The sequence below is a fragment of the Pangasianodon hypophthalmus genome, chromosome 3 (assembly GCF_027358585.1).
Source record: "Pangasianodon hypophthalmus isolate fPanHyp1 chromosome 3, fPanHyp1.pri, whole genome shotgun sequence".
NCBI lineage: Eukaryota > Metazoa > Chordata > Actinopteri > Siluriformes > Pangasiidae > Pangasianodon > Pangasianodon hypophthalmus.
The window spans coordinates 5,643,086-5,659,804 of NC_069712.1; the positions used below are offsets into that span (position 1 = coordinate 5,643,086).

The 16,719-nt window shown below is 39.4% G+C and overlaps 2 protein-coding genes across 2 annotated transcripts in view; one reads left to right on the forward strand and one right to left on the reverse strand.

The window, feature by feature from the left end:
* znf827 (zinc finger protein 827) overlaps nt 1-16,719 on the forward strand; it is a 98,216-nt gene that overhangs the window by 69,365 nt on the left and 12,132 nt on the right. The window contains 3 exon segments of the mRNA XM_026940271.3: nt 9,904-10,041; nt 11,579-11,750; nt 14,442-14,608. Coding sequence (XP_026796072.2) covers nt 9,904-10,041; nt 11,579-11,750; nt 14,442-14,608 — 477 coding nt within the window.
* zgc:152968 (uncharacterized protein LOC564848 homolog) overlaps nt 1,178-16,719 on the reverse strand; it is a 50,676-nt gene continuing 35,134 nt past the window's right edge. The window contains exon 19 of the transcript XR_008301499.1: nt 1,178-2,488. The gene's annotated coding sequence lies outside the window, so the exon portion shown is untranslated. The remainder of the gene's footprint in view (nt 2,489-16,719) is intronic.

Sequence of the window (16,719 nt, forward strand, 5' to 3'; positions counted from 1 at the left end):
TTATTTTTGTCTCGCCTTGATTACTGTACTGCACTTTACACTCACTGGCTTGCCTAAGAAATGTTTGGATAAACCACAACTGGTGCAAAATGCTGCAGCTAGAGCGCTTACAAGATCCATTAGAAGAGATCACATTACACCTGTTTTAGCTAGGTTGCAGTGGTTACCTGTTAAGTACAGGATTGACTTTAAGGTTATTTTACTGGTTTTCAAAGTACTGAATGATTCAGCACCTTCATATCTTTCTTACAGTTTTTCAAATAGTAGTAAAGTCTTCCAGTGCTGAGTTTTATTGTAATGTAAACCTGAAGAGATCAGGTGAAGCAGCTTTTAGCCATTATGCCCCAAAAATCTGGAACCTTTTACCTATTGAAATTAGACAATTGCCAAATATTCACATTTTTAAAAAGCAACTAAACTAAACTAACTTTCTAAGTTAGCTTTTGATTAATATATTTTGTCTTTTAGTTATTTCCAATTTTTATTTTCATTATTATTATTATTATATCTTAATTTTACTCTTTTACTTTCTTTGTTGATTTTTATTGTTCTTCATTTGTTTGAAGCACTTTGAGCTGCATTTTATATATGAGAGGTGCTATACAAATAAAATGTATTATTATTATTATTATTATTATTATTATTATGGCCTCTATATTTCTGCTTTTTCGAACGGAGGATTGTGATACCTTCACCCCTGCCCTGTGGACGTTGTTGTTGATGTCACTGACTGCTGTGGGTTATTATTCATAGCTATTGCAATCAGTTTGTCACTAACTGCTGTTGTTTTCCATTGCTGACCTGTTCAATGTCTGGTTGTTAGTACAGCAGTGGTTTCTTTCTTTTTCAGGACATTCCAAATTTTCCCTCTTTTCTCAGTTTCAGAATTGCTTGCTTTTCTCCTATAGACAGCTCTCTGGTCTTCATGTTGGTTTATCCTTTTAAACAACAAATGGCATCTTCACAGGTGAAACCCAGGGCTCAAACCAAGAGTAGACATTCAGATCTATTAACTATTTAAACAATCATTCTAACAGGTATGGGAGGTCACAGCACAGCATATCGGAACATGTGACTGAGAGGTGTTTCTTTTTGCACACCTGGGCAACAAGAAACACCTGTCAGTCACATGTTCCGATATTTTCGATGGCTTCAAACAAAAGGTGCCGTGCTCTAGGTTTGTTTTTGTTTTTTTTTGTTTTTTTAAAACACATTTAGATGTAAATATCAGGAAATGAAAACTGAAATTCTGATCTATTGTCTCATATTCATCCTTTGATCTCAAACCAAAATGTCTTTATTGTATAGCAAAAACAATAGAATTGGCCTTGCCATTCCAAACAAGGGGACTGTACATCTGTACAGTGGGGAAATAAAAATCTGAAACATACATCTTAGCTGTTGTGGCTCTGTGCTGGTGAATAGAAGGTTGCAAGTTCAAATCTCTCAACTACAAATGTTAGAGTTTTCCAACCAGGTTTTCATGGTGGCATTACAGGGGGTTCATGAGACTGTGATGGAAATGTCACATTAAGTTACATTTTATTATAGTGTATAATTAATTATTAAAAAACTAAATTAATTAAAACAATTAGTATTCCAACATTTTATTGTAACCTCCTATGTGAAAAGTGATAGAAATTGATTGAATTCTCATGGGTCTTTTCATATGATAATAGTTCTTAGCATGTGAAAGTTATAGTCACCTGTGTACTTTTTGTACATCTAGAGGATTAAAAGCTTTGTCCAGTAAGGGGCAAACAGCTGAAACCAGCAGCAGTGGCACAGACAGATAATATCACTTCATCATGACAATGGAGAGTATTTCAACAATTGGCACATATAGTTCAGCTTCACACTAAAACTCCTAGATAAAAGCATCTGTCAAATGAATAAACATAAATCAGATGATGTAATGTGCCTTTGTAAATGTGCAACCACTTGCCTCGTGTGGATAAATAGTATCGCAACCTTTTATAGTAATTAATAAATAGTAAATTTAATTAAGTTCTGTTCAAATGGAAAAGGTGTAAGACATTCATTAATGTTCAGTAAGTGCTTCATCATGGTCAGGGTCGCATTGAATCTAGAGCCTATCCCAGGAACACTGGGCACAAGGCAGGAACACACCTTGGATGGGACATGAGTCCATTACATTGTAACACACAAATACACACATTCACACCTAGAGGCAATATAGAGTCACCCGTCCACCTCCCAGCAAGTTTTTGGGAGTTACGAGGAAACCAGGGGAGAAAGCGACAAGCCAAATACAAAACTACAATATCAGTAGAAGGAAAAGTGGAAAAAAAAATAGAATAGTAGTATGGTATAATTTCCACAGTAGCATAGTAAGTTCCAGACAGATGATATAACAGAACCAGTCAGACTGAGTTTCTTCTGTCAGACTGAAATCACTCTGTTTCACTGCAGCACAACCAGAGACCATAAAATAAACTCCGACTGGCTGTGCTGTAACCTCCCAGACCTGTAAGAATAAAAAAATCTGTTACTCAACATGTCACCAACAAAGATGGTGGATGAACATTAATCTAATCACAGAGTGAACAATGCGGAAGGACAAGCTATCTTTTTTCCCCACCAATTTACACATTTCCTAATTAGCCCAAAATCTTGTTTCTCTCTCACGCAAGCAGATAGAGAAACAGTGATACTCTAACTACAGTGTAGAATTTAATACCGTCAGTGTGACGCCTGGTGGAGTAGGGTTAATTTGTTTGTTTATTTTAGGCCATTTCCAAATTAACCAATTTTTTTTTTTTACTTTTCAGAAAGCCGCTTGGGTTATTTTTCTGTAAAAAAATATATATATATATATATATATATATATATATATATATATATATATATACATATATATATGAGAGAGAGAGAGAGCAGTATAGTTTATTATCCTTAAATCATTTAGGTTTAAGTCTTAGTAGATAAGGATGACTCGTTTTAAAAGCATCATGATGACCCCCTGATGATATAGATTATATATATATATATATATATAATATTTATTTGAGCCCTGACATGCTACAGCTGGCCCACTTGGGTCCTCACAAGTTCCCTTATTTTGGCTCGCTGATTACAAATCCCCCGCCCGCTGCCAGGCTTCAGAGCTCCAGGAGGCCCCATGCCCATATGTGTGCCCAGCCTGGAGGCCTTGGCGCTGGGCAGCTGTGCTCCGTGTCCCCCCACCCCATCTCTGCTGGCCCCTCTGGCGGAGGGTAATTAGTGTGCGGCAGCCTGGCCTGCTTCCTTCCACCACTTAATGAAATAATGATTGGGTTTTCCATGTCCAGGGTGCCCTGAGAGTTAATTCGCTACACACACACACACACACACACACACACACACACACACACACACACACGCACCACAACTGAAGTTCTCTCTCTCACTCTCGCACACATTCTCTCCTTGTCTGTTTCATTTCTAAACGGTTAACACCTTTGTGACCCGGTGTGGGCTGTAACTCCCACTCCACAGTCAACACAAAGAACTCTCCGACTTTTTTTTTTATTATTATTATTTCTGCATAGCCGTACCATCCATCTTTAAAACAGTCCAGCTTTCATTAGAACACTCCATATTTTCAGTGCCGTGCTTGTGTCACATTTTGTATGAAAGTGTGTGTCCTTGTGTCTTTGCCTTGGGTTACACTTATCTGTGAGTGTCGAGGCTGTCTCCTCTCCGCCCTTAATGATGCCAATTAAACCATTAAGCACTTGAGGACCTGACGCGCGCACACACTCTGGTCCAGTCTGGTTAACAGATGCTCTAGAGGTCACAAACTTATATTGACCACTGTGACCCAACCTCACTTTTTGAACCAGAAAAAAACAAAAATGTTTTTGCTCATTCCTCTTAGCATGTAATTTTAAATAATTAAACCAATGTGTAACCATGACCAAGGAACATCACTACATCTTTATTCTCATTAAATTTCCGGGATCTATAAATATTCATGAGTGTGCACATAATCAATATCGGATTTCAATATTTCACTCTTGATTTGAATTCAAACTATAATGTTACAATAGCAGCTGTTCCTCACATAACATTAGTGCTAGTTAGCTAAATTAGCACTCAAGTACAAGCATTGTCTTTAAAAAAAAAAAAAAAAAGGAGAGAGAGCAGCCGACCAACTAACAAACTGAATAGAGTTTGATTGCACTGAACACAAGCCCTGCCCCAGCGCATTGTGGGAAGGTGTGATAAATCACACTCGTAACCGAACAAGCTGTCAGAGCTGCTGGGTCTCAGCTTATAGGTCCTTACTGGTCATGAGTCACACAACAGCACCAGGGGTTTCTGGGTATCTTGACTGCTTCCTACCTGTTAGCACTTCTAAAAGTCACACACCAGAGTTGAGGGCAAACATCCACGCAGCTTTAATGGAAGCTCTCGTAATGTGAATCAGACCAGATGGAGTGGAGAGATATAGTATTCACCATGTAGTTATATAATTATGGACTAAGTGTAGTTTATTTAATTATATGCTACTTCTAATCTAAGCTGAAGTTTAAAAGTACTGCAGCTGCATTAACACCAAACTGCAACTGTGTCTAATGTTATGAAACTAAACATGAGAGGTTATGAGGTCACTTTTTGCCCCAGGAGATATTATTGCGGTTATCGTTAAATAAGTATTAGCGATCATAAAATGAGACATCATCATTATTTTAGAAAGTAAGTGGATAAATCAGTGAGACAATAATCTGGATAAGATGCTCACACAGCACAGAGGTATACACTAATCAGCCATAACATTAAAACCACCTGTCTAATATTGCATAGGTCCCCATTCTGTCACCAAAACTCTGCTCTGACTCTTTTGGAGGCATGGACTCCAAAAGACCTCTGAATGTGTGCTGTGGTATCTGGCACCAAGACGTTAGCAGCAGATTCTTTAAGTCCTATAAATTACGAGATAGGGCCTCCGCGGACTTGTTTGTCCAGCACATCCCACATGCTTGTTCGGATTGAGATCTGGGGAATTTGGAGGCCAAGTCAACACCTGAACTCTTTGTCATGTTCGTCAAACCATTCCTGAACAATTTTTGCAGTGTGGCAGCTCACATTATCCTGCTGAAAGAAGTCACTGCCATTAGGGAATACCATTTCCACGAAGGGGAGTACTTGGTCTGCAACAATGTTTAGGTAGGTGGTATGTGTCAAAGTAACATCCACATGAATGCCAGGACCAGAGGTTTCCCAGCAGAACATCACACTGCCTCCGCCGGCTTGATGTAAAAGAATACGTGATTCATCAGTCCAGGCCACCTTCTTCCATTGCTCCATGGTCCAGTTCTGATTCTCACGTGATCACTGTAGGTGCTTTCGGTGATGGGCAGCGGTCAGCATGGGCACTCTGACCGGTCTGTGGCTACGCAGCCCCATATACAACAAGCTGTGATGCACTGTGTGTTCTGACACCTTTCTATCATAACTTTTTCAGCAATTTGTGCTACACTAGCTCTTCTGTGGGATTGGACCAGATGGGCTAGCCTTAACTGTGCACCAATGAGCCTTGGGCGCCCATGACCCTGTCGCCGGTTCACCAGTTGGCCTTCCTTGGAAGACTTTTGGTAGGTACTAACCACCGCATACCGAGAACACCCCACAAAACCTGCTTTTTTTGGAGATGCCCTGACCCAGTCTTCTAGCCATCACAATTTATCCCTTGTCAAAGTCTCTCAGATCCTTACGCGTTCCCATTTTTCCTGCTTCTTACACATCAATTTCGAGAACTGATTGTTCACTTGCTGCCTTGACATGTGCCATTGTAACAAGATAATCAGTGTTACTCATGTCACCTGTCAGTGGTTTTAATGTTATAATGTAATGTTAAGGATGATCGGTGTATGTAAAACATGTTTTTATACATAAATAGACATTACTGGTACATTAATGTTGGACATTGTTGGTAAAGATGGGTAAAAATTGATTATGGGAAGAATGTTTTTGTAGATAATTGGCTTAATCTCATAAGAGAAATAAACAAGAAAATTTCAGAGAAATACACATTTTTGTAGTGTTACAAGTTAGATGGATTTAATTGGGATTATACCTCTTTATTCTACACAAAGTTGCCCATAATTACATTGACATATGATGTCAATATAAATACACTTTTTCCTGGAATACATACCATAACAAAGAGCATCATGAAGACCAAAACAAGTTTTCAAAACAAGCCCAGTTATGGAAAAGTATCAGTCAGGTTTATTTATAAAATAAAATCACAAACTTTGACTATCCTGTGGAGTACCATTTAATCCATTATTTAAAAACAACCAGGTAAGGAGGGCATTAGTCAGACAAGCAACCAAGAAGCCAAGGCAACATGATGCTACCACCACCATGCTTCACTGTACGGATAGTGTTCTCAGATTGATGAGTAGTTTTGGGTTTTTGCCTAATGTAGCACTTTGTGCCAAGTCACGTCAGACCAGAGGACTTTCTTCCACATTTGCTATGTCTCCTGGAGAACCTATTTGTCCTCCAGGGAAATTCAAATGATAAAAAAAAAAAAAGAAAAATTAATAATAGATAAGAAATCTGCTTGTCCCAAGTGCCTGAGGTAGTCATTTTCTGCAACTGATAAAAATCTAAATGTGTACAAACAAAATTAAATGAATTTTCCAACTACATCAAGAGAAAAAAACCATTGATCTCCATCAGAGAAATACACCTAGAACAACACATAAATGTGTTTTTGAACTCACAAGGTCCAGTGAATTTAGGAAATAGGACTGGATGGTGCAAGTTCAGCCTCAGTATCTTAATTTCCCTCAATAAGATTACCCAAATTCCCCTGCACTCATCCACTCATTTGGGTTTTTAGAGCTGCTCTGGGCCGCGGTGCACCGTCACGTGCTGGGTCGTGTACCGGTGAGACGTCCTTCAGGCTTGGCGTCCAAGGCCAGTGCATCTGCTCTTTAATGGCCACCATTAAATATTCCCCAACATGCCAAAAAGCTGCTACTCTGAGACGCCCTCTCTCTCCCTTCTCCTCCTCCCTAACCCCATCAATCCTGAAGCCTGTGCTACACAGGACAGCCTCCGGAAAAATGGGCCTGTTTATGAGGAACCACAAGTCCAATGGGACACACACACACACACACACACACACACACACACACACACACACACACACACAGGAACATGTACGCACAGGCAGAAAGCCATGCGTGAGTGTGTACCGAGCGATTTGGAATGCGGAGGTCTACACAGGAAGCTAAGGAAGCTGTAGATGTCATTTGCATGACCTCCAAACACCCACAGACACACGCTGGTATGTTCCGCAAAACTTCCAACTGGCTCGGGTTCGTGGGTCTGCTGTTTTACTCGTTCGTCTTGGGCTAATGTCATGCTGATGTCACCATGCTGTGTTTATCGTGTGTGAAGTCTGCGTTGCATTAGCTATCTTATGTGTGTGTGTGTGTGTGTGTGTGTGTGTGTGTGTGTGTGTGAGTGAGAGAGAGAGAGAGAGAGAGAATGAGAATAAGAGTCATGCATGCCCACTGCGCCACCTGGCCATTTGAAGGGGCTGCAATGTGCGATGACGGAATTTCTCTCTGATTTATTTATTTATCCCCTCGTTTATTTATCTCTCTCCCCCAGTTCCACTATGGGAGAGAGGGGAGGCGTGGAGCTGCATTTTAATTTGACGCCAAGCCAAAGCACCTTCATCAGAAGGTTAATTCTGTCTGTCTCCTTGTGGAGTACTGTTCCCTCTCTCTCTTTTTCGCCTCTCTCAATCTCCCTTTCCTCTTCTTTCTGTCTCAGGACTATAAGTACCAGTGGGTTTCAGCAGACAGAGGCTGTGTCTGGGTGTGTTAAGTGTCTAACCAACATCAGACATGCAGCTTCAGGCTCTGAGAGACCTGGACAGTATTGTATGTAATTATTCAGGACTTGTACCGCAGTGTTGTTGATTTCCCCATTCTGATTGGTCAGATGTTGACTAATTTTCTGTAACAGGAACTTTGTAACAGACTCTCCACATAAATGGATATTATGTGTAGGAACTCTCAAAACAAGCCCAGTTCTGGAAAAATATCAATCAGGGTTTGATTATAAAATATCACAAACTTTGAACATTCAGGGGAGTACCATTAAGTGTGATATTAAAATATGGAAAGAAAGTCACTGACCTACTGACCGGGTCAAGAGGGCGTTAGTCAGAGAAGCTACCAAGGCCAAGGAAACATGCTACCACCACCATGTTTCACTGGAGGGATGGTGTTCTCAGGGTGATGAGCAGTGTTGGGTTTTTGCCTAATGTAGAACTACAACTTTGGTCTCATCAGATCAGAGAAGCTTTATCCACATATTTGCTGAGAACTAAGAATAAAAAAAGCAATAGCCCAGACATGAAATCTACTTGTCACAGGTGCCCGAGGTTGTTTGCAACTGATAAGAATGTAAATGCATACATCCATATTTAAATTAAACTTCCAACTACATATTTCATGATCACAGTGAAAGGATCTGATGGTTTTCTGTGAGGAGACATTCATTTGGCATTTTTGGAAGGAGTCTCCAGTGTCAGCACTTTGAGAGTTTGCACTTTGTGGTTACTTGTTAATATGACAAGCTGCATGTTTTTCATATTATCAACTTCAACAGAGAGGAAAAAAAAAAGCTGGTGAGGGAATGTTTATAGCTGCTATATATGTATGCTATATGTAAGTGATAACAGGAACTAACTTGTGTTCTACAGCATTAAAAGTAACTACAGTATGAACAGATTAAAAAGTATGAAGAATCTTTCTTTAATAAAAGAAACTGCTGTAGTATTAGAGGAATGTATCTCTTCAGGATGTGCTGTTATAACAGTAACACTGCTTTGTGTCACACCTCGTCATTGATTATTTTTCTATAACAGCACACCCCCAAGTATTTTATTCCTTAAATAAAGCATTGATGCCTGCAAGCAAAAAAAAAAAACAAAAAAAAAACCATTATCCAGACTTCAAATCTGTGTAGTGGTTTGTTTATATATATATATATATATATATATATATATATATATATATATATATATATATATATATATATATATATATATATATATATATATACATACATACACACACATATAAAATAGTTTGTTTATCCTCCAGTATTTTGTTAGTGGGTGTTTTTGACTCCTGCCAGCATTCTCAGCTTTGTATTTTGCCTGTGATTGTGTGATCTGGACTGTCTACTACAATTTCACCTTGGTTAAATCTTGCACATGTATCCTACCTTTCAGCCTCCTGCGTTTCATCATCATCTAACACATTCTTCTCACTTTTTAAAATGACTTTCTTTTTTTTTTGTAGTGAGCAGAAATGGTCAAACATTCTGTTCCACCATTGTGTTATTTACGTAGATTCATTTCTAACTGATTTTTAGTGGCTTCACACATTTATTTCCAGACCATACTTAACCCCTTAAAGTCTCATCTTATTATTTAGTTCATCTTCAAGTATTATTGAATAACTACAGTGAAACTAATAGAAAAGAAATGTAGTCACAAGGGATTTATTTTGAGGTACCCTGGGAGTTTGTGGTTAAAGTCATTATTTGCTATTGCTGTTTAACAGAAATGAGAATGTGCAGGACTCTAAAAGATTCTGATACGACAGGCAATAACTATGCACAGTCTTCATTACAGATCTCACAGCAGGAAGACAAGGCCACTTACACTCACTCACAGATGCAGGTCTTTTTGCACAGATTATTGCTTTTCATTCAAATGAATTGAAAGGAGAGAGGATATCTGGGCCAGTGCTTGAACTGATTGTGAATGTTGCTCATTTAAGCAATATTTCTCGAGCTGCAACAGGTGTGTATTAACCAGTGTGTGCTGTTTGACTGGAGGGATTGCGCTTTTTTCAGATTCAGAGAAACCACTGTGCGAGACGGGCAACGGCCTGCCACAGTGGAGACTCAACGAGCAGCTCTTCCCCTGTCCGGTGTGTGGTAAAGTGTTCGGCCGCCAGCAAACTCTCTCCAGACACCTTTCCTTACACACAGGTGAGATCCCAGTCCTCTCCTTCTCTCTCTCTCTCTCTCTCTCTCTCTCTCACTCACACACATACACACACACACTCTGTATGGTTCACTGAAACTGGACTGTTGGAGATTGGAAAAACATCACACAATCTTTCTTCCAATATTCCACAGTCCAGTTTCGGTGATCCTGTGCCCACTGTAGCCTCAGATTCTTGTTCTTGGGTGAGTGGAACCTGATGTGGTCTTCTGCTGTTGTAGCCCATCCACCTAAAGTTTCAACATATTGTGTGTCTTGCTTTTCTGCTCACCATGGTTGTAAAGAGTAGTTTTTGAGTTACCGTACCTTCCTGTCGGCTCAAGCCAGTCTGCCCTTTCTCCTCTGACCTCTCTCTCTAAAGAACGTTGTGTGTAAAAGATCCCAGATCACCACCAATTTCTGAAATACTCAAATCAGCCCACCTGGCACCAACAACCATGCCATGGTCATTTTCTTTTAATTTCAGCTGTTGCTATGAATAAATATTGGAATGATTCCTCTCTGTAATATCATTTGACATTCTATTACAATTCACAGTAAACAGCAAAATCAGGCTGGGGGTAGACAGTTATTCCAGGTATTATTCCATTCTGCCTCAATTACTATGATTGTTCCACTTAGATTCACAACACACACAATTGCACACATCACAGTGTTTAGAATCAATACAATAATCCAGACTGTTATTATTACACTTTTCTCCTAAACAGGTCATTAAAGCAAAGTCAAATTTATACAATTACCCAGTTATTTCCAGCATAGACAAGCAGCCAAGACACGTTTGGTTTCTAGCATTTGCTCTCACCCACAATCTTATGTAAGTGATTGTAATGTAATGTTATGGAGGCTGCCATCTTGGCTAACTACAATCAGTATGTGGGGTATTGTACAGCCCCCACACCTCACTTTGAACATGAATGTGTTATTTTGCAATATGAAATTAGAGATGGGATTAGATGCTTAATGTTGTCTGAAGTCAGTATATGGAGCTTATGGAATAATTCTATTGCAAAGATTTTGGGTGGTGTAGACTGTCTTTCTTTCTTCCCAAACATCAGACACCCAGCATGATCCAATGGACCTTAATCTTGGTGGATGTGGAAAGTTGTGTAAATTTGATTTTCTGTCAAACCATTAACAGGAAGCCTGCAATAAACTTTCATTACAGAGCTTAAGCTCTCACCTGGATACTGCAGAATTCTGCCTGCTGCTGTAATCATAAAGACTGTCAGCTTTTGTAGCTCTCCGAGAGCAAAATAAGTTTACTGCAATCATTCAATACAAGATAGTGTGCATGTTCTTTATATTTGCTTAATTAAATAAAGGCTTTGATTATGACAGAGTTCAGCAAATTATATCTGTGTGTGGTATAAGAAATTAATTTTCATAAAGTCACTGCACTGCATAAGTTATTATAGCAATCACCCTGGATATTATTATTAGTAGTCAACAAATTTGGAGGCTGTGTGTGTGTGTGTGTGCGCATGTTTGTTTATATCTCCTTGTGTTTATATTCCTCAGAGGAGAGGAAGTATAAGTGTCACCTGTGCCCATATGCGGCAAAGTGTCGTGCCAACCTGAACCAGCACCTCACCATCCATTCGGTCAAACTGGTAAGCACGGATGCCGAGCACCTCGTTAACTCAGTCACCAGCGAAGGAGGAGAACGCAAAAACTGCCCCTACTACTACAGGTACACACACACACACACACACACACACACACACACACACACACACACACACACACACACACACCCTGTGCACTCTCATCAACAGAGTTTGCATTCACATCAGTGGTCTGTCCAGGCTTTTAGACATGGGGTGGTATCATTTAACTGTCTACAGGCAGAAATTTATTGGTGAGCCCATCAGGCAAATAAAAGCTCCAGTGTGCTGCCCAATCCCATGGTATTGTTCCCGGACACTGACTAGGCTAAAAAGTGGTAGCTTACATAATGTCATAACTAGGGATGCATCGAAACTGATGCTGGTATTGGTTAACTCCCACTGAATTTGTTCTTGCAATCATAAAAAAATGCCCCGATACCAACATACAATACCACTTGACATAAGCCTATTGTACATTGTACATTTTAATGAACAGACAACACGAAATGACCGCTATCCGGCTGTATTTCACAATTAATGATGGCAATTGAAGCAAAGCAGACTGCAAACCATGCTCTGGGAGAATATCAAGAGGAGGAACTACAGCATATTCCTATAATATGAGTAACCTGATACACATATAAACATAAAACTCAGTACTAGGAGTTCACTGCAAAAAGCAAACGCTGGCTAGATGAGAAACATGTCTAAGGTTACCCTGTGTATTATTGTTGATGATCAGCCTCTATCAGTCATGACTATGCGGGATTCCGCCGCAAGACAATAAAACTTACTTTACTTACAGAAGTGCTTTTCCAAAGTGTTTTTTTTTTTTAATTTTTAAATTCCAAAATTAAAATCTAGCTAGCATTATAAAGAAAGAGCCTAGTAGCCTAAGTGCCTGAAAATGTGCACTTTGACACAATGTAAAACTGGCTAAATAAAATGTTCCATGATGTTCCTGATTGAGGAATACTCATTTCATAAAATGAGTAAATTACATTTAAAATACATTTCGGTATCAAAAAAACGGTGTCAATGCATATATATTACAAATAACATATGGTGAGCTAATTCATTAGCCCATTAGTGCATTAAAACAGCAAGGGAAACAAGCAAGTATATAGCATGTTGTGTTTAGATCCTAAACAAAAAGTCATTGGCCAGTGTTTCAGCTATAAGATGGTGTTCTATCTTTGCATCTCACCTAAAAGATAATATTCTGTCTGGCTTACATCTTTATTTTCTCTTAATATGTTTAACTATGAAGTCACTTTGTTGTGCTAGCAGCAGTGTTATATGACGACTTTTTTGTACTGCACTATATTGTGTCAGTTTTTAGTAAAAATAAAATTCCAGCATCAACAGGAACTATCATAGCTTGCACATGAAACCTGTTTGGCCCGGTCACCAGGCTACTGATTTGTCCACCCGCGATAAGGCACTATTTGCATACACTGTAGCTGCTCTGTAGTTTCTAATGCTGAAGGGATTCAGTCAGAGTGCCTACAGTGCCACAATGATTAACCCCTTAAACTCAGCTTGTTTTTCAGTAACTACTAGGGATTATTTATTAACTGCAGTGAAACTGACAGGACATGTGTGTAGTTAAAAGTGAGGAATACAAGTAACAGGTCCTGGAGGTTCAAATGGTTAAATCAGCTAGATACAATTCATTAAGTCTGTAGAAATTGTATAGGAATAATTGACCTCATGTCATACCTTTGAGAAGTTTGGTTTGAGGCCAGATTTGAGTGACAAGGCTTATTTCAAGGGTGGCAGCTGTCACCCAGCGCTACCCCTGTGGCCACACCCCTCACTGACACCATCTCATGTTGGGAGATCTGGAGATCATGGTTTGCTTTACCCGTGTCTTGTTACTGATAGTTTCCAGAAAAGAATTTTGCCTGGCACATAATTAGATATAATGCATTATAAGTACATATAATTAAATAATAACCAAGGAAACTTCACAAAGATAATCTCTGTCTGAAACCAAATAACATCTATTGCCTGGTGAATAGAGAAACACTGATCAAATATTGAGGATGAGTTTCAGCTTCAATTTCACATAATGTCTCACCCAATTCACTGCTGTATTATTTTAATCCATGCTGGGAACATGTGTGATGTTTATTCATTTTGTGTGTGTGTGTGTGTGTGTGTGTGTGTGTGTGAGTGAGAGAGAGAGAGAGAGAGAATCTTAGCACCTTAAACAGTATTACTGCAATGATAAGGTCTTGTCTCTGTTTTGTGACAATAGCTCAGTGTGAAATGTTTGCTGAAAGCTGATTGGCTGATGCTGATGGTGGCCATGTTTCTGAAGTAACCCAGTCATCATTAGGAATGCAGTTACAGAGTAGCACAATGATGGAACACACCAAATTTCAGCAGGAGTGGATTTACAGATCCAGAGAAACAGTTAATAATAATAATAAATGACGTATTTATTCAGTATTGACGTATTGTTCAGGCCCCTTTAAATGACACAAGGTTCATTTCAGCAAGAAGTTTAAAAACAAACTTTGGCAGGTGGATTTTCTTTCTTTCAAATATGTAAATATCGAAAAATGTTTCCCAGAGAAATTTCTTTTGAGAGATGAAAGAGTATCAGGTATGAAACTGATGGCAGTGAGAGAGAAAGAGAGAGAGATCAGTACATCCCTCCTAATAACCTTGCAGTATGTGTGTTTGTGTGTGGTTGCATACATGTGTCTGTCTGTAAAAACAGACACACACACACTCTCTCTCTCTCTCTCTCTCTGTGTGTGTAGCTGTCGAGTGTGCGGTTTCCAGACAGAGCTGAATGCACAGTTTGTGAGCCACATGTCACTGCACGTGGATAAGGAGCAGTGGATGTTCTCGCTGTGCTGTAACTCCTGTGAGTACGTGGGAGTGGACGAGGCCGAGATGAAGGCTCATATCAACGCTGAACACACAGGTCAGACCCTTTTGCACTACACTTAAGGCCACTAGACTACACACACTCATACTCTAGGAGAGATACTGTCACTACAGAGAGTCACATAGAATAGGTAGAGAATTGCTTACTGTTTTATAAGGAATTTTCTAGGAACAAATAAAATAGTCATTGTCGTATGTCTGAAGGTATGTCAAGTGTGTTAATTATGTTAAATCTGCTGTCAGCGTACACAGAGCCGCATCTGGCTGATTACTGGAAGAGGGCAAGTGACCACTCCATGGTAATGACTGAGGAGCGAGTTCAAGGAGTGGATAATAACACTAAAAGTATATAATAAATTGTGCAGTGTTGAGAGGGAAACTCCTGAAGTAGGTGAAACTGAGTCACTTTGTGATAATTGTGAGCTATTGTGTTTAGTTAAATTTCTTTTGGCTCTGCACTGGAGCTGAAAGTTGGATACTATTCACTTTCAGTAAAGCAGTAATTGTAGTATAGGTGTCTCAGAAGTAATAGAGCAGTCACATACTTCACACTTGAGTAACAATCATGCCTGGACTTCTGCTTTACATGTTCTTCACAGAAGTAGAGCAAAAGTCAGCCGATTTTAAGTTTAAACAGAAAACAATTCCTAAAGTACTTGTACTAAAGATTTGTACTCCTCACAAGTGTGGCTCATCTCACTGGTAAATAATGGAGACAGTTAGAAAATCAAGATGCACTCAAGTTCCTTTAAATAACTTTTGAGTAATAATATTAAACAAAAATCAAATAATTAAATTCTAGGGTCGATCATCACTGTTTTTGAGGGGGGGTGATCATAGTTCATTTTCTCTCCACTTTGATCAGTACGCATACCTCGACATCTTTTTCGAACTGCTGCTCCTGCTGCATCACTTGGAGGAAAGCACTATCCGTTCTCCTCCACATCCATCAGCTCATAGATGCCAACGATTGGCTAGTGGCACTGTGATTGACAAGGTAGAGAGTAACACATCCGTCCCACCCAGAGGGCATGGCCAATTTTGCTCTCTTGACATGGATGTTTAAAAGATGTTTAAAGATGATGGGTGCTAATGTCTCATCTGTTCAGAATTTGTGCTGTGAGTCAAAAGTGAAACACCACTACGAAACAAATAGCCACTTCAATGATGCTTTTTTACATTCAGAAACTAATCGCTAATGGTTAAGCATTAAAAGGTAACTGTTGCCATTTAGTTACATTAGTCATTTATCTGGACTTCTATGTCACTAGACCTTCACAAATTTTAGTTGAAGACCCCTGCTTTAGAAGAACCTCATTGTGTGTTTAAATGCAATTTACTGACTGCTCTGAAATCTTCAGAAATCTCTGCTAACCTTGTGTATTGTACCTCGTTTAATTTCTAAATTTTTGCTTGATGATTTGTATGATATGAACATTCAGAAGTCAGTGCTTTTTGATGGAAGACAACTGCAAAAGAAATTTGGTCTTTAATGTGAGAAATTCTGCACATTATGACCAGGAACATGAACTAACAAGCCTTTTTTTTTTTTTTTTTTTTTTAATTACAAAAGGTAAGTTTTTATTTCAAGTTGCATGAAATACATTGCACAGCCACATCCATTTGGTTTTAAAATTGTCAGTAGACATGGCCAGAATGTAGATTCACCTGTATGAGAGATTGATGAATTACTGATGAACTTTAAGATTTTCTGGGTTACTGGAAGCACATCCATCGGCCATTTCTGTCCTCTAGCAAACAGCACAGTGTAATGAACAGCCAGTACACGGTGCTTTGTTAACCTTCCATAGACTTTTTGGTCCAAATCTGAAGGTCGATAGTGTTTTGAACAAAAGAGCCAATGGGTTTATCGCCAAGGTGTGCTGGCCTGCTGTTACAAGAGTTTATGTCTGAGGGTGGCCCAGTCTTGTTTGTGTGAGTGAGTGTGTATTTATCTAGAAGACCTGGCGTTATCAGACACAGGAGGTTGCGAAATCAATAGCCTGAACGGTCCCCATGCAGCCACCCACGGCCAGGGCTCCCACTCTCTCACACCCGCTGCTGGCATTTAGAGTGTGCCAGAGTGGCCGTGTCCACCGGGCAGGGTGACAGCGAAAGGCCAACTCGATGTGTCAGGTGTAATTTAGA